Raw genomic sequence first — 25374 nt, forward strand, 5'->3', positions numbered from 1 at the left:
ACTCACCGATTACTGATGGATGCAGAGTGAATTAAGGAAAAAATATTTACATTTAGTTCTTCTGCCTCAGATTCTAATGAAGGATGTGGGAGAGATACGATGTGATTTTTCAGGTGAAAATGAAACCCATGTAATAGGGGTGAATTCCCCAGCTGTCATCTCATTCCAGGAAACAGTAGAGAACATACTGTCTGTTTATACGTCTGAGTTCCTGTTAGAACTCTGAAAATCCCTAAATGTTGTATATGTGATCACGTGTTTCTAAGACGTACACTGCGATATGTCCAATCTGAAAAGATGCAACATTAGTTAATCATGAAGCACATCTGTGCATTTCAATAGACTCTGGAAAAACAAGGCAATGGATGCATGATGCCTTTTTCTTCTCATGTTTATTTCATAGACTGACCTCAAAAGCACAAAAGAGCAAGAATTTTGTTCCATTATAAAAACAGTGAAGACAATTTTAGATTAAAATTTCACCGCATTCACTTTCCGTCATTATGGCAACTGGACCAACTACATATTAGGGATCTGTAATTCAACCTCCGACCAGCGAGATTCGCACACAAAGCAAAACAACGTTTTTATAAGCTTGTCCCACAAAAAATGAAATGAAATATGTTGACATAATCTGGTTCAAATGACAAATGAAAACGATAAAAAGTCACAGTTAAGGGAACTGAACCGTTGTTTGCATCCCATAGAAATCCACCCAGAGCACAGCAAACTGGTTTGTCTTAAATATTCACGCCAACCACAGTGAGAGCAGAACTAGAACAAGGTTTGGAATCCACACAGCAGCAATCACACCAAAAAGGAAAGTTCAGTCTGCTGGTTGAGGAAAGGCAAAGGAATATACTGTATCTTGTACCGCCATCTTCAGATTATTTCTATAATATGATTTTTTTTTTCCTCTCTCTCTCTCTCAATGAAACAGGAACATTTGCTACAAGGAACAACAAATTATACCTGAAATAGAACTGAAGCCACTTTGTAAGGAATGTGAACTAGACGAGCCGTTACTACTGATTCAAAAGGCTGATTTTGTACTGCATCACATTTAAAGGAAAGGAGATGTATTTTGGGTGGGAGGGGGAGGAAGTGGGAGCATTGATCTGACTATGGGTATTCTCAATTCCCTAAACTATGCCACCAGTTGCTCACTACATCAAAAATGTAATGCAATTGCTTTCTTGAAAAGGACATTTTGAAACCGCTTCTGCCCCGTGATTGTCCTCCGTTCATTGGTCCATGATGTGGAGGATCGCTGACTCCGTTTCAGCGCGATTGGCTCAATTGTGTGCAAGGACTGACTGTGCGTTGTTTTACTGCAGATGTCCTCTGGGACTGCCACTGTGATAAGCTGCAAGCGGGGGGTTGGGGGGGGGGGGGGGGGGGGGTCAGTGGGGCTGCACTAGATTAGCTCCACGTAATTGGCTGGGAACATTCCAAAATGGCCGTCCGGGCTGTAGCCCCGCCACCAGCCTTCGTCTATCATCTCGATCCCGGTGATGATATTGTCTGGATCGAATGAGATCTCCGTGTCGTCGGCTGGGGGAGAAGAGCAGAGCAGCTGCAGTAGAGATGCACCGATTGCGATTGTATCGGCCGGTTCACAGCATCAGACGTGCACATTTTCATTCTGGGAACTAAGGTTGAAAGTATATAATAATATTTGTTGATCTCAAAAGTTGATCCACATGCTTTTGAGATTGTTTATCAACAACTTATTAAGCCGTTAAAGTTGCTTCATTAGTTACTTGACTGATTAATAAAATCTGTTTGACAGCATTGTGATTAAAAACAGAACTCACCAGCCTGGTAGTCGTACAAGGCTCTGGCACAGGTGCCTTTGTCTGGGGCCTCGTCAGGAGTCACCTCATAAAGGTTAGTCTCCTCCACCTGGGAGTGAATAAGTATGGTGTTGTAGTTACGCAATAGTTTATGACGATCACAACAAATCAAAGACAGTGAGCTATTTCTTATAGAAGATTCATCAAGTAGTAGTTATTCAAAAATAATACATCTAGATCAAATCAAACAGGCCGTGCTGGGCTGCGTGCCACAAGTGGTTGCTATGGATGCAGTTGCAATGGGCTGTGGCTGACACCCGCAGCTACCGTATTTAGCTCTGCTAGCGCTAGTTTCACTTCGGTATATGGCCGTTTATACATTTTTATTTTGTCATTTAGTGACTGACAACGAAAACAAAAAAACTGTCCAGCTTCGATAGGATGACTGACAGCGGCTTGTTGAGCGGAACATTTTTTTTTGGGGGCAGCTGTGTGGCTCCACTTGCTGAGTTTTTGTTGCATACAGCAATGAAATGAGGTTTCACACTTGCAGGCGTAATCTATCAGGTCAGTCAGTGTCTGTAATGGCGCCACGGAGCCAGTGTTATTCTTCTGCATTTCTGCTGCCTTCCTTCTACGTTTTGAGCAACATTGTCTAACACCATCTTTTAGGACTTGTTTTTCCTCTTCTCTTTTCCGGGAGTGTTCTCTGCCTAATCACTCTTCTGTATAAATGATCAATAAATGTCTCCATTTGTAGCAGGTTGCAACCGCTAACTTTATCTGTATCCTGTTGCGTGAGCTGCGCAACTGATCTTTGGCTTCGCAACCATAACAACACAGTCTGATGTTTTAGTCATAGACGCAGAGGTTATTTAATCAGCCATGAATTATATGACCAAAAAAAAAAAAAAGTCACAGCATGCGCGGATAAAAGAGAAGCAAACGATCACCTCAGCGGGTTCTTCACGAGCCGTCTCTTGGACGTAAGAGGGGACAACTGGTGTCTTCTCTGAAAAGACAGATTACGATCAGTATGACGTTTCTGGCCCGACCAACAACCAGTAGGTGGCAGCAGCTGATCCTGACACCACAGTTTGGCTGAAGGGAATAATACGTGCTTTGAACGAATGACAAAATAACATGAGAAGCAAATGGGTGGGTTGGAGAGCTCATGCCCAACACTGAGGCCGGTGTGTGAGAAAGTGGCCCCACCTTCAAACGGCTCCTGGGGGGTCTCCTCCTGCTCATCATACTCAGCCCAAGACTGTCCATCATCCACATCAGGCTCTTATCCCCCAAAACACAAGCACAGACATGCATGGACACAGGCGAACACATTCACAAGTCCACACTGGCTGGAAACAACCATCCGCCCCCTCAGACAGACGAGTGCTTCACTTGAGCAACCAAATAATAATCTGAAGGTTCCTCAGGAAAAACAACAAGTACACTGAAAAGCACAACTCACGATGCAATTTCTCATGTGGATTTAAGATTATCAAAAACAAACGCAGAGGTATGGAGATTTAACGTAAGTATGGCAAACAAAACAAAAGCATGCATTTTTGTATGTGCGTGCGAGTGAGATCTCACACCTATGGCGCGGACAGGAGAGGCGGCGCCTGCTGGGACGGGAGAAGATTGGCGTTGAGGCGAACTGGCTCGCTCGCTTTCATATGCTGGCTTAGACAGAAAAGGGCTTTGCAGACGGCCTGGAACCCCATAATCAAGCAAAAAGAAGGAAAAAAAAGAAAAAAGACTGCTTGAGCAGAAGAGCCGACACAATGGAGGAGATACAGCGTTAAACAGCTTTCTCTACTGGAAAGTAAAATCTCTGAAAAGGACTGTATGCGCGGCAACCTCCTCCAGATAGCAATTCAGGAAGGGCTGCGAGATTTAACGCAAACAGATTTGAATGGCGAGGTCGAAGCGTGTGCACGCCGAATACCTGGCTGGGGGCTGGCAGGGGCAGCAGGGGCAGCGGGGGGAATGTCCGAGTCGCTGGGAGTTATTCCCCGCTCTCTCTGCTTGAACATCTCTCTGGGGTTCATAGCCCGCTGAGAGATGAGAGAAGCCGCCTCCTAGAAGAAAAGAAAAAGAAAAAAAAAGCAGAAACAAACAATACATGCAATAAGCATTAGAAGCTGCTGGTCGTTAATTCTGTGAGAAGTGCAGAGAGAAAAACGACCGAAAAGACGGATGTTATGCCGTAGATGATCCTGGAGAAAGAAGAGCTCATGCAGCAAAGAGGTGTTATATTGAGTTCCAAATGGTTCCCATTTGATTAGAAAGACAACAACACTTAACATTTAAAAAGAAAAGTAGTTTGGCCAGAAGGGAGCAGGGCGTCAGGGAGGGGAACTCACATTGGCCTTTTCCACAGATTCACCTCTCTTGACTGCTTTCCTCTGGGCCGCCTGGGTCTCCTCCTCCTGATAATGTCGATATCAATGTTGGCACGGCTGACATTAGCTACCTTACTGCCTTAACAGGAGGTGTGCACTACCCACAGTTAGTGAACTATCAATACAGTTAAAGTTTAAGGGTGTGAATGGGTAACACAATGAGAGACGCCGAAGTCACACCGATCCACATTCCCCCTCTTTTCAGCATCCAATTACTTGTCGGTCAGGTTACTTCACGGTTGAATTGCAGTTATTCAAGGGAAATCTTGGGAGACACTCACCGCACGTTTCTCCTGGTGTTTGGTCGCGGCGCCCTGCTGCTGCTCGTACTTCCTTTAAAATAAAAATACAAAAAAGACTAAATTTGTATTTTACTTCAACTCTTGTACACAAAGTGAAACTTCATACCGGTGTCGACCAGTGGGCATTTCCTTCAGTGTCTACCTACTTTTGTTGGTCTATTTGAGTGGCCCTCTCCTTGTCTCTTTTGTCCCTCTGCACCGTCTCCTTGGCCTCCCTGTCTTTTCTCTCCTTTTCCAGGTGCTGGCGCTCTTCGTCCGCCTTGAGTTGCTCTGTCACGCGACGTTTTTCCTCTTCTTTCTAAAATTCAGACAGTAAAGCCAGCAATGGGTTTGGTACCTTGCAAATATGATATATCTTGATTTTGCAATAGTTTATCCATTAAAACAACACCGCAATGAGCACAGCTTTCTGGACTTTGTAACAGATACGGAGCAAGTTAGGAGAGTTCCTTTGCTGACGTGATGGATAAAAAAAACTGCATGCCTTATATTTTTATAGTCTTTAAAAAAAGTTTCAAATGTTTGAAAACTGCAAGCAACATGATTAAATGATTGATTAAAAATATATTTTAAAAAAAAGGAGCCATTTCTAAAGAGCTACTTTATGTATTATCAACAGCATCTCGGAGATTACTGCAGCAGCTTAGTTCAGGAGCCTACCTCCGTTTGAGCCCAGAAGTTGTCTTTGTTGGTCTTTTTGATTTCGGACATGGCGTTGGTCTTCTGGTACACAGAGCCCTACGTAAAAGGAAACAGCAATTTGACACCCTTTTACATTGTAAAAAGACAACCAAAATACAGTGGGAGACAAAACTGTTTGATGCACCTTTGACCTAAAAGTCAGCATTTAGCACGTTCTCCTTTAAAAAGAGTTTGTTGAAACATTTCATATGTTTCCATGTATTGAAAATAAGAGTCAACAGTTAGGATGGATGCCTCTGATTTGCTTTCTGGCAGGAAACGTAAGTGAACAGGAGGGCAAGAGGCAGGAAGTGCATGCGCTGCGTACCACGGGCCCCTGGGGGCCGCTGTCCTGGAAGCGGTTGGAAGCTTCTTTGTGAAAGTTGTAGTTGGCTCCGGAGGCTTTGGCCACCTTTTGCATGATCACCTCGGGCTCCACATCCTCCTCTGCTCGGGCGTTTATTGTGACGTGGGCTCCCTGAAAACACCATTTAATAAAAGGTCACTTCAATTCTTTCTCTTCTTCAATTCTCACCAATAGATGATAAAAAATAAAATACTTTTTCAAAAAAGTCAGACAAAGAATTGTGAAGACGTTACCCTCAGAAAATTGGCCATGGAACTGACGTGATTTGCACATAATCCTTTCCTTGCGTCCTTTACTCCTTCTCCAGTCTGAAACACAAAGGGGGACTCGTAAGTTACAAGACACTTTAAAAAAAACAAAAAAAGATAAACAATGTACAATTGTTAAGTGCAGCACAAACCCAGTTGATGAGGACATATTTAGGGAGGCCAGAATTTGGATCCTGGACCCGGCAGAAAGCATACATCACTTTTCCACTGTTCAACTCTTCAACCAACTCCTCCAGTCCTCCATCTGACACGGACATTGTGGAAAAGTTAAACGGCTACCGTGGTTGGTTGAGCAACTGTGGACATTTTTTCTTCCGACAAATTATGGGGTAGATAGCAGAGGAAAGCACTCCTTTTGTGCAGACATTTCAGTACTGTAAGCCCTTCTGAAAGGTCGACAACGAGATTCCTGCACACACTTGATAATATTGTATTTGGCAGATAGAACCCTGATACCGACATCTACTCGGTTACTCACCTCCCTTTTCTACCAGACGGATATCATTACTGTTTCCCTCGTAGGTGAACAATGCCCTGTGAAAATGAAACAACACATGATTAAGGATATTAAAATACCAGCTAAACAAGCGGCGGTTCCAGGGGTCAATGTGCACCATTTGATAACAAACAGAACAATAGAAGTTTATCCAACCATCACACGTTAGCACAATTGAAACAGAAAACGTGTCACGGAGGTACGATAGTGCAAATGAAATCTTGCTGCCATTTTAAAAACAATTAAAAGTCCCCCCCTGTATGTTTCAGCAATACAACAGTCAGTAATCAAGTCTTCGTGATTTGGCTTTGCCTGGCCATTATTCCCACGAGGTCTCCTGCTTTCCCCACCGCGTGTCTTGTGTCGTCTCCTTTGTTCCATCTCTGAGTGCGTGCGTAGGTGTGTGTGTCTCGGTCTGTGGCACTCAATCGCTCTCCTGCTGCCAATCAACCTGCATACCTGAGAGCCAGCCAAGCCTCCGGCTCCTCCATCCTCACCCTACACTCAGACCTTTGAAAGGCCGCTCAGTTTGCCGTCGTGGTGCCAACGCTACGGCCACGATACCAGTTTGCTGGTCCTGTGCAGCGGCCTGAGCTCAGACAACCCAGCGTTCCCTTGAAACCAGCGTTGCACGGCAACGGGATTCAGTGTGGACTATTAGAGGGATAAAACTATGAGTCAACAGAGCCAAAACAACTGGTGCATCGCTATAAAAGTTAATCTGCAACAATTTAAAATGATCATTTCAGGAATTCTACCGAGCACAAATATCCTAAACCTGTAGGGCGTAACCTGAATGTTCAATTTTGTTCACACAAAAGCAAATATATTTTCCAGACACAGGCTTTGGGAAATCATGATTGGCATTTATATGATAAATATGTATATTTCATGCTAAAAACAACTATTCCAGTAATACTGAAAATAACCAGCAGAGGAGTGGATGAATATACATTTTTAGTTGCTGCTCTAATTGAATTGCAAATAATTATGCTTGCAAGTATTTTAGGCCTTTGGGCCCAATATATTCCCGTGGCAATTGCCCCTTGAGTTTAATTAACGCAGGTCATCCTTAAACACTGCAGCTGTCATCAACAAGTTTCATTTGAACCTCCAAGCAATACACGCACTTCTGTAACGTGTGGTGGAGCGAAGAGGAAGTCCCTGGATTTACTTTCACATATTGGCCTTTTTTTTTTTTTTTTAAACTTCTGATACTCTACCAGGAACTGAGTCAGGTAGCATCAAATAATTCATGAAATGTATTATTAAACAATGGTGTACACTTATGATAGAATATAAGGGACGACGTATGTGAATTGCGCCGGTTTGTCCGAGTAGCTCGCGGACTAACTGTTACTAAGTTAACGCTAGCTATTCGGTTAGCTCATCTTTCAAAAACGTTACGTCAGAGCGGCAATACATGTGAAAAAGGCACACAAAGAACCACGAAGCTACGTTGTGGACACATTAATGACAAAGTAACATTTAGTCCCAGGATACGCGTACGCGTCGTTAGATTACCGGTAATTGAACGTTACTTGGCGGAAGGCTGAATGCTAGCCAGCGCTGAAGCTAACAGAACGCCTCCTACAATATAAAGCGCTGACGCTGCTCTGAAAGGGCCGCGCCTTACCAGTTGGTGTTGGATTTTTCATCTACCACTTCTTTAAATGCAGATGTGAGCGCCGGGCCGTTCTTGCTGAGGTTGACTGCCATCGTAGTGCGGGGTCGAGCTAGCCAGCTAGCTATCGGGGATGCGCCCTTCCTATTGGGAGGAGTGGCGATGATGCTGCCTTTCAGCTGTGCGGTCCGGCAGTGACGTTCGACTAGTTAGGGGACACTCCGCACGCACGGAGCTAGGTTTGCCATTTTAAAAAAAAAGTCTACTCTGCCACATGTCTGTGCAAAGCAATGTCAGGATAATTATTTTTATGCACACAATTCCCACGTAAGAAGGATATATCTCAGAGGTCTGCGCGATGATGCACTCTGCACCGCACAGACCCCGCTCGGGAGCTCACAGAATCAAACGCACCCTAAGAGTGCGGCGGCGTAGCATAAGGAAGACATTCGTAGAGTTGAAAATGAAATATTTGCATGCACCTTTTCTGCTTATGGATCGCATTTTTTGTGGTCATCCACTCATTTAACGCACTCAATGCTCAACTAGTTGTGGGTAGTTATTGCTACATGATAAAGACACGCTAAAATGACTGCAGGCAACGGTAAACCAATATGAGCTTTATTTATGTCATGACAAGGTCAATAATTATCTCGTGTAGGCTGTGTGATGACAAGTGGACGTTCGTGGTGGCATTTCAAGCAGACATATTCCAAATTTTGAGATGCATGAAGGCTGGTCCAGCTGTCAAGAGAAAGCCAGGCTGACATTTTCAACCAAAATGTTGTTACTGTACAAGCAGATTACCATGTCTTTAGACGAAATGAATCACCCGTATAGGGGATACAGCCCTGATAGCAAATTTACAGATTATGACAATGTTCTCTCTCTCTGTCTCTCTCTATATATATACACACACACACACACACACACGCACACACAAAATGAGGGTTAAGGCTAAAATTTTAGTCCGATGTGTTAGGCAGATGAATTGTAACGAAATCCCTGATATCTGGCAAACGGCTGTGAGAAGGTTCACCAGAGTGCAAAGCATGCCAAGCTGCCTATATAAACTCTACTGAGCACACTGGACAAAGGAATTCAATGTCGCACCACTCACATGATGAATCGAGGCTGCATTCATTGGTACACAAGGAGGTACTAAGCTCTCAAATAAATAGCCGGACAAACAATGCACACAAAGCTTGAACTATTACTATTACATTTTTTTTTTTTGTGGTCGGGTCGAGAAAAAAAACTTTCACTGCATTTTGAGGGTATATTTTCAAAATTCTTTAGTGTACACTGTTCATCAAGATGACTTGTTTTGACAATTTTCTCTACAGCGGTTGACAATGGTAAAAATCTATAATTGGCGCATGAACCACGGTGTTGATTCTAAAATCGAAGCCTTTAAAATGTCCATGCTTTACTAAGGGCCTATCTGGATGAATTCGCTCAAAAATGCCTCAAAGGATTAATTTCTTCCCCTTTACAATATCAAACAATTCCCTTTATATTGGCAGCATGAGCACATTATGAGCCATGATTAAAAAAACAAAAGAAAAGAAGAAAAAAAGAAGAGCATTTCCTAACTATTTTACCCAACAGCCACGATGAATTATATTAAAACCAATATTACATTATGACACATCACAATCCTGTTCAATTCTGGTGACATAAATGAAGATGAAATAATCTATCACTAAAGCTTTCAAAGATACAATACAAAAGGTCACCAATGTTTCACTGAGACAAACGGTTGCACGGTTAGTGTGGATTGTTCATCAAAACAAATCTTTGCAGACCCGCATACGAACAGAAAGAAATGCTGACTCTTCACATCACTTGATTAAGTTGTCATGAAAAACTGTATTTCTTGTACGTCGAGCAACAAGATGCGCATGACTTCATATGAGTAGGTTCTGAAAGTTGCCATGCCTGTTTAAGTCTCCGTTTTAAATATAACGGGCACCGGCTGTAACCAAAGGCCATTTCATTTAAAACCGTAGCATGTCTGGTAGCGTCGTTTAAAAGCTGCTCCCAACGCTGTGGCTAAAAACTAAATGATGATGCTTATGAGAACTCAGGGATAGTGAAAAAGCCCTCTTTGAGACAAAATGACAACTTTTTGGATGGGATATTATTATGCAACACAGACTGTGATGGTCTAGATGCATGAAGCTGATCTGTTTTAATTTTTTAATTTTATTAATTTTGTCTCTTCAGTGTGAGCTTTTTCTTGTATATGAACAAACCAGTTAAGGTAGATAAGTACATTTTAATGATGTTACGGCATCTGGTCATTTTTCTCACAATGGGTCACTGCGTGTAAAGGCTGATGATTTGGTTAGATACCTGAGTAACTGCACTGAGGAGGTGGCACACCGCTCAGCTATACGCCAAAGAGTAGCTATGATCAAAGTTGCACAAGTAATAAGTCAAACAGTAGTATTGAGTGCACTATGGGTACCAGCCATCGGTGTTACACAGGAAATAAAGGCAATGACAGCATGTGTGAGAAAAATGGGAGTTGACATTCGTCCTACAACAGTGTCCTCAAAACCACTAAATACTATTGCAATTTAAAATGCAGTGTGGGTGATAAGAGACCAATCCTTCTTTGCATTGTTCACATTGTTGCGGGGTAGAGACAGTGTGTGCCAACAGATCAGCTGCTGGTAATGGTACTGCACCATTTTGAGTTGAACAGGGAACATTCTGCCTCAATTGCACATACCAAAAATCATAACAGAAAGGCCACTAAATACATGGAAATACAGCAATAAAAAGACATCCAGTGGGACACAGACAGTACCTCTGAAAACGAAGGGAGAGACAATCTCAAAAATAAACCAAAACATTTGCTTCAGAGTAGAACAACAACAACAACATGACTCGTTGACGGTGAAATGTTGAGTGTGGATAGCAACAACAATAGTGAAAATCACAATAGCAGAAGTAACAGTTTAAAGTCTGAGAGTGGCGGTATGGACTGTGAAGAGTTTCCGGTATTCCATATGGGAGTGCTTTAAGGAGCCCATCAGGTCCTGCTCAGCAGATTCACACAAGTCATGAAGGACAGCACATGGTAGCAGCTCAGCACATGGAAAGCCAGGTGGCACTGTACCTCATTGTATCACTTCCTCCTCCTCCTCCTCCTCAACCCCCCCTTCCTCCTCCTCCTCCTCCTCACCTCAAGTTACAAATCAAACGTGTTTATTTTGTTTTCATTGTATTTTCATCTCCCTGGCATTTTCACATTGCATACTTATGCGTCCATTCTCTTGCCGATTTGTTGTACCTGTAAAACACATGCAGAGTTTGGAATAAGAATACGAAAGTCAGCGTGACAGTAAGCAAGGCTGATAGATGTGTTTATACTCATTGATGTATTGCACACACCTTTCCCTGTCGGCCTTGTATGTGTGGGCGATCTCTGGTACCAGTGGGTCGTCCGGGTTTGGATCACAAAGAAGAGAGCAGATAGACAATAATACTGTGGAAGAATGATTGAAAAAGTAATTAGATTACATGAACAGAAACCCGACGTGACAATGACAGCGGGAGTATCGGCTGCTCAAATACCAGCACAGCCGTGTGCGATTTGTTCATCTCAATAGGGCCAAGCAGCATCGATAAAAAGGAATATCAATATTCACGCTTATACACTTGACACGAGCATCTCACAGTTGAAAACCGACATGAGCCTGGAGAAAGTTAAATTAGGTGAAGAGACTTGGGTGTCAACTTCTCTTCAACACCAAGTCCGCTATGAATGGGAAGTGCAGTAATCAAAACCAACTAACATTAAAAAGGTGCAATACCCATGACTCAGATTACTAATATAGCAGCAAACAACTACTCACAATGTAAAAATAGCGTGGCTTAATGTCTACCTAAGCAGAAAATGAAGTTGCTCTCCCGGCTCTGTGTTGGCATCGGAGTCTCTCGTTGCCTTGTTGGCAGGTTTTAGAATGCTTGTTTATGCATTTGAGCATGCTCAACTGTCCGGCTCACTGCCGTCGATCCGACAGACTGCGTTGCCGTGGAACGGTAGCACACGCCTTGCAGTATCCCCAGCAAACACTCTTAGACGTTTCAGCACTTTTACTGTGGTTTTGCGCTGCTGCGAGGCCACAGCAATGCGCTGCATTCAGCGGATTCAAGACTCAGGGCTCTGGTGGTGTGTATGTTTGCTGGCTAGTGCTAGTCAACATTCAATCCTATAAACTACTACAAATATAAATGTCAAACTAATGAGTACTGCATTATCACTTACCTTTTGATACTGTAAGTGCAGGTGACCATTGTGATCTCAGTATATCCAGACAAATACTCCCATTGCTGTTGATATTTGGGTGGTAAATTTTTGTTGTGAATGCAACCTGTGACAAAGTGTAAAAAGAATGTTGTGGTGATCCAGTGAAGTAAATGAAGGAGAAGTGAGCTGAAATGTGTGATGTGTGATGAGAAAGGTCCACTCACTTTGGGTGGTTTGAAGGGGTAATCTGTCGGGAAGTGAATGGTGAGGAAAAACACTCCGCTCTGGTAAGGGCTGTCGCTCTATTGAAAAAGATAAAAAAATGAGTCAAGTTAGTCGAAAAGGTAATTTCATGTGCAATATTTGAACCAGTGTTTATAAAGTCAATTGCACTTACCGGACCCATTATTGTTGCCTGCCAATGAAACACTGGGGAAAAAATGTATAAAGGATTTACATATGGATGAAACATTCTTACACACACACACATACACACACAATACATTTCTGTTGTAGTCTCAAACAGCTGATGCATAAATATAAATAAGTTATTACTTTGGATAAACTGATGCAGCAATTTCCTCAGTACTTACAATCCTCTCCAACTGGTCCAGCGGAGCATTGAGCAGGCGGGTCCTTCTGCAGGTCAGACAGCTCCTGTGGGCAAGACAATCACATAACGAATGAGCCTTGTATGCATTATTCAGTTGTTGAAGCATTGAAACAACTGAGCTCTCAGCAACAAAAAAAAAAAAATTGTGTACATAATAAAATATACTGATGCTAGATGTTGGATCATAGATTACTTTATTTGGAAGTTATTTAAATTCCTCCTAAGGATATAATATAATATTGATTCTAAAACTAAAATAGACACCACATACAGAGGTTGCTGATGTAAACTAATTTAATTCACCATAACATATCCTAATAACAGCGTACTGATAAAGAGAGCTACCAAACAGAATGAGTTGTATCTAGATGTTGTGGTTGCCTCGATTGGCAAAATTATGACAAGATGCTTTAGCAAATCTAAGCTAACCATAAGGACAATACCTTCAAAATGACCTAATAACACAATGTGCGCATTTTGAGTAAGTTTCAGAGGTAAAACATTCCACAGAAGATACCGTACACACTCTGTAGAGATTAAAAATATATCCTTTGCATAAAATCAAATTAAGCGCCTACAACGAACCTCACAAACTGGTTATCGACCAAACTCTCGCCCCAAGGTTGTTGACATGTAAATAGTCATTTTTGGACAGATGGCCTCATTATTAAACTAGTCATCAATGCAATTTGGAGCATAGATGTCAACTTTAAAAAGGTTAAAACAAAAAAATAAAGTGAAGGCTGGGGCGAAAACGCCGTAGAATTTAAACCCCATCCAACGCACTGACAGCAAAATAACAGATGGTTGCATTGAAAAGAAAGCGCGTTATTTAACTTGTAGTAAGCCCGTCTATTCGCTTATATAAATACACACCGTGGCCTGATCCAGTGGCCCATTTACAATCCCATATATGGCAACACGCTGACACTAGGGTCCAATTTTGGCAACAAGCGGGCATCTGTCATACTGGCAACTAAGAACCCCGGCAGCCATACTGCTAGTAAACAACCACGAGGATCAAGACGAGAATTAAAAGCAAATCGTGTAACGTTGAAACGTCAATCAAACCAGAGACCTGACGTTAGCCGCAGCGCTCAACTACGGAATGACTGGTTTAGCATTTTAGCCATTTTACTTAAGTATGGATAACGAGCAGAATGTCATTTTTCCCTCGGTAAATACTCACCTAACGTTAAACACGAAACGAAACGTAACCTAGTTAGCTGTTGAAAGAATGACGCTGTTTGAGTTGTTTTCGATAGCTGACAACACGGTAGCAATGCACCAACATGGCCACCAGCGGTTAGCTCGTCTTTGTCTGAGAATTGTTTTAAAAACGAGCACTAAACAAGCAATTCTACAGAAATGGTAAATACAGGGCCGTATACCAGTGTGATCTTAATAGAGAATAGATGTTCTGAGGATAACCGAGGGTGAGGATAGCACATGAAAAAAAAAAATAACACACTCACCTTCTGAATTCTTTTCAACGCCATTGAAGCAATGGCTATGCTATGTAGCCTGCCAGCTAACGCTTAGCCCCTCACACATACAATTCGGCTTCTGTGGCCGCGTACTTCCAGACCTCACTTAAAGTATTATCGGGAAATCGCGTCTGATACACAGCAGGATTTTGTATGTTTTTTTCAGTTCAATCCAAACGAGAAATTGTGTGTTAAATGTTGGTCTTTCGTTCGCTTGCAACAGAAGAACCGGGCTATTTTGCTGTCTCTCTTCTAACCTCCCCTTGGTGCCTGTCAAACAGGTTGTGGTAATATCGCGAGACTTCCCTTCTGTAAAAGACGACGAGACTACGACTTATACGACTGTATAAGAAACATTTTTATTGATTTAAAACGGTTTTGGTTACATACTTGTCACTTCCAACACTTGTCAAATAATCACAATGGCAATTTAGACCAAAAAAAACTTTTCTCCCATCTGTTTGTCATTCTATTTCATATTCTGCCTCAAATCAGAAGTTGTAGTCAATTTCTAGACATTTTTTGAAAACATCAACAATCACCATCCCCCATCAGGGGAGCTAAGAATGCAGTGTTGTAACAATAGGGCAACAACACGTGTCCCAAACATTTACAGCACAATGAGGCCGGACGTCCACAAGATGTCACTGTTTGAAAAGAACAAAAACACACACAGGAAAGATGTGGCAAGAATGGACTATGTAGAGGTCTGACCATAAAACATGTGTCATTAATCAGATCAGTTGCTAAATGCTCGGAATAAATTACTTCATTCAATCTTTCTTTTGAAATGAATTTGCTCCAGCGCAAAAGTGCATGACAATGGAGCTGCAAAGTACAATAACGGCAAACACATGTATTATATGCCCGAACATAAGAGTAAAGTAAAAGACTATAGAATTGTTCATTCAATACCCAATCATTGTAAAGGCATATTCATCTTAGTCAGCTGCACGCTCTGGTTTCTGCAAAGCCTTGTCTTGCAAAGCCTCATGAGCTTCTCTTTATATGTCTTAAACAAGAGTGAAAAAAGAGCTCTCATTATTTTAGTGAGTATGAATGAATGGGTCGCAGTGTTCATTCTTCTTAAATGGCTGATTCAGTGTCAGGTTGAGGATCCTATCGTCAATGTGACACTGAGAGGGACCATTTTCCTTTGCAAAGCTGAAGATTCCTTCAGATAATATCTTATTGTTTGCTCATCTCTGTGCTCTCAATGACCTGCCTGTCCTCAGGGCCTGCCTGTAATCAGATTCAGCCGGCAGCAGAGGTAGCAGTTTGGTTCTTGTGCAGCAGGGGCCTTGTGTTCTGAGTTTGTCCTCTTGGAGAGGCCATTTATCAGCATGAGGTTTTCAGACACAGTCAAGCCCACAAGTTGTTGGCGTGAAGCCCCGGTTCACAAAGCCTCCCACTGTCATTCTACTGTAGCTTCCTCTGAAATCTCAAATCACATTGGTGAGTTTTGCTACTGTGTACTTAGACCTATACGGTTTGTAGTGGACAGATAGTGAGCCCTTTGCTTACGCAGCCGCGCTACCGTGTAAATGTTCAAAGCAATAAGCGAGAGATGTTGTGGTTTCAATAAAGGAACATATCGCTGACCTGTGTGGGGAATTTCCCAGCTGTAAGCAGAAGTTGAGTTTTTAGTTACAAAGCTTGTGCCCCAAGTTCCAGATTGATGTATGAGCCGAGGCCTGAGTGTGTCAGAACAGGGATGATATGGGTGGGAGTGGGAACTTAGCTGACCTGTCTCATGAGGAATATGGCCTGTAGTGCTGTTATTTGAAACCATGAACTGAATAGACTCCAGTGATCTGTCTCTTTGGTCACATGAATCATCATTAGTAGAAGTTCCATTGTGTAACAGACGGCATTCCACTTATTGTTACAATTATGCTGAAGCTGCATCCTTGCGTTAAGCATATTCCTCTGAATGGCGTGTTTCCCATGGCTGCCATTGACCACGGCAAAGCACATGGTCACTGTCATTTTCAAATTGAACTTAAATGGATCTCGCAAATGTCTAAATTATCCAATAAAAGCAAGGCCAATTATCGGTGAGCACAAGCTGGGTTCTCAGTCCCCAGAGGTGTTCTACCTTCGGTCAGTGTATTAGCTTTCTGAGGACACTCTTATGGAACAAAGATCCATTGTTCCCACATACTGAGAGATATTTGTTCACTCCTTGTATCAATGGTCTTGATTTGATTATACACTCAGGCAATATGTGCAAGCAGTGCTCATGTTTTCAGTGAAGTCAGCACTCTGCACAATCAAATAATTCTTGAGCTAAGCAACTGAAAAAAAGGGTTATTATGTACAGAGCAATCAGCGTTTCATGGCTCATTTCCTTTGCTGTGATTTGATTTTGCTTGTCTGTGTTAAGATGGTCTGTGACCTAGAAAACCTTAGAGTTATTCCTCAAATATTTATTTTACTTTTGTGGGCATCACTTTACAAACTTAAATCAACAACAGAAAGCCTTTTATAGGAAAAGCGTCGAGCTTCCCCTTGTCTTCTTCTTGGATTTGGGATTATTAAAACAAGCTGGTACACAGTGCATGTTTTTTTGGCCTACAAGTATTAAATGATGCAATCATACAAACATTTATAGCGTCAAGGGTGTGCTTATTAAATAGCATAATAAGCTTTAACTGTGGCTGTGGAGTACACTGCAGGATTTATTGGTTTAATTGCGTAGCTGGTTGCGGGATGTCTAAAGCTCAACAATAATACTTCATTAGTGTTTTCAGAGACAAACAGGCAGAGTTATGACTTGTTTGTTGAATAAGTGTCTTTGGACTCTTTTTTAACATTCAAAAACCACTTTTAAAGAACGGTCCCATTCAAAAAGCGTCATAGTTCATTAAACTAAACCAATGCCTCAGATGTGGTGGTTTCCCATGCAATATCTGATCTTGGTTAAAGGAAATGTTGTCAGCTGAATGTGAACAGTTTACCGTTGGAATGTAATAAAGTTAAACAGAAAAAAAGTAATGGAAGATATTAGGTAAAAGTACTGTTTATATGCTGTATATTACAATATGTATGAATATATAATATTCCAAACTGAAAGTTGTTGTCCCAACAGACTTTACTTTCCACATTTGGATTAAAATAATATCACAAAACTAAACATTTTAGTTATTACAACAGCATGCAATAATTATGGATTCATTAACTCCAAAATGATTTGTGTTTTTTTCCCTTCAAATCCTTCTGTGGTTATCAGGGTTTAATTTCTCTCTGGAGGGAGCTGAAAGAATGAGATCTGATCCAGTCCCTTGTGCCCGTCACCTCTGATCCACCCTTATCAGATGAGCATCATGTGGAGCGCAGACACAAACCACACATATAGGCATAAAGAACCAGTAATCCTTTGGGGTTAAGCACTTAAAGATAAATCCCCAGAGTCCTCTGTGTCTCTGTGTTGCAGAACAGCTTCGGCAGAGTGATTGACAGCTCTGGAAACTGTTTTACTGTGCTGCTCTTGCAATGAGAGCCAAGGTAATAACTAGTCTGGAGTGTTGACTAATACGTTTAGGGGTGACTCTCCGTGATTAAATGTGTTCCAGCTGTTTGAGTTCTGATGCAAAATTCAGGTTTTCCCAGTTTGTTGAGCTTCCTTGAGAAACAAAGGGGGGATTTCCTCTGAAACAGACAGGCAGTGGCAGCACCAACAAATGTCTTGGTACTGTTATCAAATGGAAAGTGACTAAATATAAATGTAACATCTGCAGCTTGAGTCTGTGCAGAAATGAAGGGAAAGCAACAGTTGAAAATCTGTCCTGGGACAAAGAGAGTAGACTCATACAACAACATAATAGAAGAAATATTAGGTAGTCACAGCATGTGGTAATATTTTGTGACCTTGGTCAAAGGGAAATATTCTTGTTATCTTTGTACTTTTGTCACAGCCATGCACACACTCAAACGGGCGTCTCTATAACCTTTGCTGCAGGATTCAGAGGCATTGAAGCAGTCACCTGTCGCTGGAGATTTTATCACGTGAAGGTGTGTGGTTAGTGTCTGTGACTGTGTGAACGTAAGGGCCCGGGACACTGGGGGCTGTCCATCCTGCTGCACAATAAACAGTTTGTTTCCCAGGAGCACCCCACATGTTCCTGTTGTTGGCTTCATCGTCGCTCACTGGGAAACGTCCTGGCCTCTATTGTCCAGGAGGTCGCGGGGTCACAGGATGCTCCTAAAGGCCGAAAAGTGGAGGTTGGTCAGTGAGGCGTGATAAAGAACTGACCCCTCCTCCACACATGCACCCCTTTTCAAATGATGTATAAAAATGGCCTACTTTTTCCTTCTCTTGTCCCTTCCGTCTTTCTTTTGGAATTTCAGTCATTATCAAGAGTTTTAGGAAATGAAATGAGGCTTTGACTGAATACTTCTTATTTAACCACATGGCCAGTAGTTTTTTTACGAGTGGGGCTCCGTTCTTTGCATACGTTCTGTAGATATCTTCTATGTTGGACATAGTCCACGAGCTTTCCCATACAAAAATGAGACATTCAATCTAAGCTGTAAACAGAGGGTAAGGCATATCATTAAAGCAACAAAAAAACAGCCAAGAAAGGGGTGGTTGCATTTTACCATTTTTACCAGACAAATGTTATTCTTTAACCATAGACAGAATTAAAACACTGGCTGAAACTATGCAGCAGATGCATGTTCGTGATTGCAGTGATATTTTAAACAGATTAGCAGATAAAACAGACATGTTAATGCTGTTTTTGCAGCCCGATTAAATACGTTGTCTTATAAGCAGACATCAATAGTTAAACAGACAAACCGAGCTGTCATAATGGAAACTACTTGCTCCTCCTATTGCAAACAGCACTCTCTGAGGTGTGCATCAGTTGGAAACATTGTGTAAAACATCACCCAAACAATATTTTCCTCTGACGTTCAATTGTTAATGCTTTTGAGCAATGGTCTAATTTTGCATTGCACTTGAATGGAAGCGCTTTCGGGTCTGCAGCCGGTCCTCTGCTGCAGTATCGGAGGTATGGGATGAGTAGACATTCTATTCTCAGGACATTTGCAGGGACATGGACATCTATCTTTTTAATGCACCTCAGCTAACTGGAGCTTTGAACAATATACCAGATGCTTCATGGATTTTATTATATCAGACTAATACAAATGGATATTTGTCTACAGCACCTCAACAGAAAAAAGAAGGCTCTAGTAATTTCTTTATCTTTCTTCAAACTGTTTTTGATGTGTACCACATCACATTTGATGTACTGTAGAGTTGAGCTAATGACAAATACCCTGACATGTTGATTCACACGACCACATCTTAAATAAGAAATTATTTACAAATGATGACCGGAATGGTGGATGATTAAGCAATTGAGGACGAATAGTTAAATGTTTAAAACATTTTGGGACGACCATGCAGCAATGTGACAATGCAAAAAGGGTCGCTTAAAATGATGAAACTAAATATCACCAAACAGCAGACAGTCATGGTCAGTAATTAACTGCTGAGTATAGTTGAGCATTTAGTTGCTAAAAAGACATATTTTCCTTACAGACAAAAAACGGAACCGAGAGATTGAATATTGGACAGTGCCTGCATACTCTTTTGGACATTTTAACCATACAGGGTCGGACGGTTTGTTCTGTAAGAATGTGTAATATTTGATCACACAAAAGCAGTAGAAAGGATAAAATAATAAAAAGTGAAATTGTACGCTGCTCTTGAGTAAATGGAAACTACTTGTCTAATTCAACAAGTGCATGATTGTGTTCTTTCATTGTTTTTAGCCTCATTGAATGTGTAAAGACTTGTAGTGTCTGATGTAAAATGAGAGCTTAATAAAGGTAACATGAGTGACAATAGGTACAGCACTTGGCCATCTTCAATTTTTTTTTAAACCACAGGCAATTATGGACATAATGCTTTTAGCTTGAGTTACACGTTATGAATCTTCCTCGAGGCCTGACCCTCGTCTTGCCCTGTCATATCAGGTTAGGAGTTATACTGGAGCGGGGACGGGACAGCTGGAAGTGGTTTGAGGCCCTCTGCATAGCGTGTTTTCACATGGCGCTGCAGTGAATGGGCGGGATACACGTGCAGGTTGCCCTTTAACAGTAGTGCACACGGGCTTCATGGTGATTAAACCTTTACTGGCTCTGCGCCGTAACATATTTAGTCTGCTCTTAGGGTATGTGTAAGTATGACTGATCTGAGCTGTGCTGGTATCCCCGCATGTCACTATCTGTTGCTATATCTGACCTGTTGGGGATCATTTCCAGGCCTGTGCTGTTTCGTAGTCTGCAACAGGGGTTCTGGCATATTTTCTCTTCTCACTTTCCAATCCTTCTCAGATGGTGGGATGCTTTTCCTTTCTTTATGACCAAATAAATCTGACTGTTCCAAAAGAACTAAAAGGGATTAAAATTCCCCTTTTTGCTGTCTTGAGGAGGCCAGCTGCACTCCACAGTTTGTTTTCCACAGCGCCGTGCAGCTGCGGAGTGGAGCATCATAGCGAGGTGGGCCGCAGCAAAACAGAAATGACTTATTTTTGTTGGCATGTAAACCTTCCAGCTCACTCAGTGATAATTGTCTTGTGGGGTTAGAAAGAAAGAGCCGCAGTCTGGGTAAGATAATCTTCATATGGTTCAACAAGCTCTCTGTTTACACGTAACATCTTCAAGGATGTTTTTCTTTACGTGGAGTCTTTTTTTTTTTAACAATAGCACTTTATCTCAGTGCTAAATTCTTCTTCTACGTCAGAAGACACACATCCTCACAGCACTTACTCTATAATGCCAAAACACACGGGGGACAATACGAAATGAGACCGTTGCCAGAACACAAAGAATGATGTCAACCTAGATGGTTTAAAGATGATGTAAGCGCTACATAGCAACGTGCACATTGTTTTCTTTTTAAATCGTATTGTTAGTTAAGCAGACATACAGCAGCTGTTCTAACAGTCACACAAAAGCAGGTAGTCATTTGCCAAAGCTGCAGCTAAAAGAGTAGGCGGGGACGATGCATCTAGAGATAACACGGGAATAAATGTGGTGCAGCAGGTAAGACATGTCTGAGTAACAGTCTTTCCCGTAACGTCACCCAGGCCACGGCCTCAGATGATTCTCTAAAAATAATGTCCAAATGTAAATGAGCCCGACTGCCAAGCAGCTTTAGGGGAGCTCTCGCTCTCACTCAAAAGCTTCCTTAACCTTGGAGCAGAGCTGCCCTTTCCTTAATTATTCAATTGGTCTTGGATTACTTTTCCACCCACGATCACGACCGTTTTTAGTCTGAGTCAGGACGCGTCCGACAACCTCAATTAACCGACAGACAAACGGAGCGACTATTTTATTTTTATAGAATTAAAATGACAATAGAGGTAAATATGTTCTTTCCGAAAGAAAAGACTTTTAGAAACAAAAGCGGATGTTATTCCACGTTAACATGTGTCCTTGTGTTAAATGTCTAGTAGATAACACTCTTGTCATCAGACCCCGTGTTTGAAAATTCATGTCAAAGCGTAGAACTAAAAACAAGAAATACAATACTCACTCACACACTCATGCTTTCATTCCGCCCCCCAGAAACCCCACCTCCTGCGAGTGTCCAGCTGTAGACATTAAACTGTGAGGAAAACTCCAGCAAAGGATTATAGAAATTCTATAGAGAGATTTACACACCAACACATAAAGTTGATGGTTTCCAGACGCCGGGCATTATTCTGACTGTGTGCTGGTTTGCAGCCATTCCACAGCTAGAGAGGGTAAAATACAACACTAATAATAAGTAATCCATGTGAAAAACTAAAGTCCTCGTGGACTGGGAATGACATTATCTTCTCCTGTGGATACACAGACAAAAAACCAGCAAGGACGCTAAAAATATGCAAAAAGACTTGTGGTGCATGTTTCCCAAGGCCAGAGAAAGGAAATAGACTGACAGTGTCTCCCTGACCTCTTTACTACCCCCCTGTAACCTCCTAACAACCCCCACGGGGGATCCTGTCTCTATGTGTAAAACAGACAGTCAAAAAAGCATCCTGGAAACTTTAGAGCCCTGAAAACAAGGGGACGCGAGGAAGTCCAATAAGCTCGTATGTGGAGGACTCAGTCGGGAGATAATCTCGAGGCCTCACAGACCAGGCGCCAAGCCCATAGAGCCTAAAAGCTCCGCGGCGCAGAAGAGCAGCGTGGTCATTGTTGTCTTTGGAAAGTAAGCAGCTCCAGTGAGGCCAGTGGTGTGAAAGCCACCTCTCTTCTTGAGTGTCCGCTCCAGACCCCGTTGTTGACATACCGGGCAGGTGCAGCTGCTCTCTAGAAACTGCATCGAGCTGAACCCCCCACCCCACCTCAGCACACATACTCGCACAGCTTGGATGTCACAAGACAGGGTTATGTGGACAAAGACAAATCTACCATTTTCTTTAATATCTCTGCAACAATCAGCGAGGCACTGCTGAGTTAACACAGGGCCCACAGAAACGAAAACAATGGCTGGATTCTTCTGGCTTGAAGATGGCTATGGGAAATGGCGGGGATGCCAGGGCTGATAAGTGACCGAGGGGCTCAAGTTACTTCCAGCGGTCTGCAGCCGTGCATGCCTCTGTGGGACCTATGGTTCAAGCATAATGCAAACCATTTCATTTGTGTGACGCTCGTAAAATATATGTATATATATATATATATGGCGGACGTATTAAATAAAGTCAACACTCTTTCACTTGGGCAGGGTTTTATATCGCAGGAAAGGATCTCCGATCCTCCGAGGAGCGCTGCAATGCGCCCTCAGCTGAGAAAACACAGACAGTTGAAGACTGTGACCTTGTGAACGATAATGTTAACTGGATCAATAAAACCAGGTGATACAAGAAGGTCTGGAAGCAGCATGGGGATAGAGTGTGACTGGGGCTTTGTGGACAATGATGTCCATGCACGGTAAAAATGTGTACCTGCTGGTATTGTGGACCGTCCTTTATTTACCAAATAAAGAGTGCATTTGTCCTTTAAATTATGTTCAAAATAGGAAATAAAGTGAATATGAAATAAACCACTTAAAAAGATTAATAGGACTTTTATTGACTGTATATTTGTTCTGTAAAAAGACTTACATGGAAAAAAATAGCGTCACAATGCATTAGCATCACCACAATACCAGTGAGGGCCTATTCCTGTCCATTTGGAAAATATAAGTACATTTTGAAGCTGCCGCACACTTCAGAAGGAAAGTGCTCTTTGCAGGCTTTGAAGTTCTCCGACATAATGCTCCTTAAAAGCATCCACTGCAATACAGAAAAACATGAACATGTATTTCAGTCGAGGGCCGTGAGCGACCTCTTCCCAGCAACCATGTAAATCTGAGCTGGAGGACTGCAGGACATCTTTTTAGTCTCATAGGAACCGCACATATTTGTGATAATTCCAATTGTGTCTCACTAAATGAAACGCTGCTACAAAAACTGTCAAAACCTATTTCATCATGAAGCTTCCTTTGAGTATTTTTTTCTGAACAACCAAACACTTCCTGGACCCTTCAGGAAACGGATCATTCAAACGCAACAAAACGCGAGGGGGAAGGAGAAAGGCAAGGAATAAAAGTTTGAAACAAAGTCTTTTATTTTCTCTTCTCTCAGTTTAGTGTTTAGTTACGCCCTTATGGCAGTAAAAACTGTCATCTAATCATATCCTTACACAGCCTTAAGTGCCATATACGCCCATACCAGCATGGAAAGCAGAGCTTTCTGTGGATTAAAACGGATATGAGGTTATTTTTGTGCGATCCATGATTGCATGAGGCACTCCCATTCAGACTTAGTGTGATGACTGAAGGGGTGAGCTAATATGGCACAGTGGCGCTGCGAAAGAGTGTAAATCCATCCGCAGTGGATCCTGCCCTTTGAATATAAAGTAAAATGTTTGGTTCTTGTTCCTTTAAATCTGTCGATGTTTAAAAAATGTATGGATCAAATAGATAATTCAACATCATTGGCAAACTGAATGATTTGAAACACTTGAATCCGTCGAAGCGTCTTACATGAATGGCAGCACATATGAGGCCAAATCTATAGTGATAGTTACACATTGTTTCCAAGGTTTTTTGCTCCATATCCTGAATTCAAGCTGCTCATGACAATAAAATGAAAATACGTTGGATTAAAGAAAGAATTTGATTTGCGTATGTTTCAAAGACAATAAAGTGAGACCTAAATCTCCTGCAGTAAGATAGATAGAAGCAGCAGTAGCACATTGTGTGATCCGACATGTCCTTCTCACATTTTAACTGGTATTATTAGAGAGCTTGACAGGGCTGGTTTGGCCCTGGCAAGACACGTTGGACACACTGCAGAAAGATCAGAGAGAAGACAAGGGAAATGCTTTAACGCCTCTGGAACACCGAGGAGGAGATGGGAATTACTGCTGAATTAAGCACCACTTTGATTGGATACTGATTGACCGATGGTTGGCAAAACATGAAAGAATGACCTTGAATTCTCCAAAGCGAGTATGGATTGGCACACAGCATCTCTCCCTCTCTTCTCCCTCTTCCACTCTTTCAAACACACAAGCGTGCACACACACACACACACACACCCCGGGCACACTCCGACAGGAACACACACGCCACATGCAACACATACATGGGTGTCCACACACACACACACATACACACATACACAAGAGTGTTCCCTCTCTGCTTTTTCGGGGGGGAAATTAGCACACTGTCACGTACGACGAGCCAGAGTCGAGAGAGCAACTTCAAAGTACGGCAGATGCAGGGACAGCGCCCGCTGAATACATTTTCTGGCCACCAGTCGATCTGCCCTCGGGCTAAGAATGTGGCGGTTCGCATCTCTCCTGACCCCTCATCAACTTACAGTTAAAACCAATCCCACTCCAAGTGTGCGGACGTGGAGGGAAGGGAGATGGGAGCCTTTTTTTTTTATACTAATGTTGCCGGTAGAAGGAAATGAACTCTTATCTTATACGCTCAATTGTCAGATTTTCACAGCGAGCAAAAGTAGAGCAGCTTTGATGAATTAATCAGAGTAAGTGGGGGGCTTCGTACCGACA

The 25374-nt window shown here is 42.2% G+C and overlaps 2 protein-coding genes across 11 annotated transcripts; both read right to left on the bottom strand.

The window, feature by feature from the left end:
* Positions 1 to 373: 373 nt before the first annotated feature.
* dbnlb (drebrin-like b) lies at positions 374 to 8237 on the bottom strand. 10 transcript variants are annotated; one of them, XM_040195034.2, is made up of 15 exons: positions 7956 to 8237; positions 6302 to 6357; positions 5955 to 6067; positions 5788 to 5862; positions 5516 to 5665; positions 5167 to 5244; positions 4653 to 4804; positions 4486 to 4537; positions 4166 to 4231; positions 3748 to 3880; positions 3395 to 3511; positions 3012 to 3086; positions 2750 to 2808; positions 1818 to 1905; positions 374 to 1554 (listed from the first exon to the last, which is right to left on the bottom strand). In XM_040195034.2, the coding sequence occupies exons 1-15, from the start codon at positions 8036 to 8038 to the stop codon at positions 1418 to 1420; spliced, it is 1434 nt and encodes a 477-aa protein (XP_040050968.2). In that variant the 5' UTR covers positions 8039 to 8237; the 3' UTR covers positions 374 to 1417. The 10 variants fall into 10 exon arrangements, with proteins under 10 accessions (XP_040050968.2, XP_077942963.1, XP_040050970.2 ...); XM_078086837.1 differs by having other exon boundaries at positions 374 to 1652; XM_040195036.2 differs by lacking the exon at positions 4166 to 4231.
* A 975-nt stretch (positions 8238 to 9212) lies between these two features.
* ube2d4 (ubiquitin conjugating enzyme E2 D4) lies at positions 9213 to 14623 on the bottom strand. Its single transcript, XM_040195040.2, has 7 exons — positions 14296 to 14623; positions 12801 to 12864; positions 12605 to 12636; positions 12432 to 12509; positions 12226 to 12331; positions 11349 to 11442; positions 9213 to 11247 (listed from the first exon to the last, which is right to left on the bottom strand). Exons 1-7 carry the CDS (start codon positions 14317 to 14319, stop codon positions 11202 to 11204), a joined length of 444 nt encoding a protein of 147 aa, XP_040050974.1. The 5' UTR covers positions 14320 to 14623; the 3' UTR covers positions 9213 to 11201.
* Positions 14624 to 25374: the final 10751 nt, after the last annotated feature.

Source organism: Gasterosteus aculeatus, chromosome 13 (genome assembly GCF_964276395.1).
Source record: "Gasterosteus aculeatus chromosome 13, fGasAcu3.hap1.1, whole genome shotgun sequence".
In the NCBI taxonomy this organism is placed as follows: Eukaryota; Metazoa; Chordata; class Actinopteri; order Perciformes; family Gasterosteidae; genus Gasterosteus; species Gasterosteus aculeatus.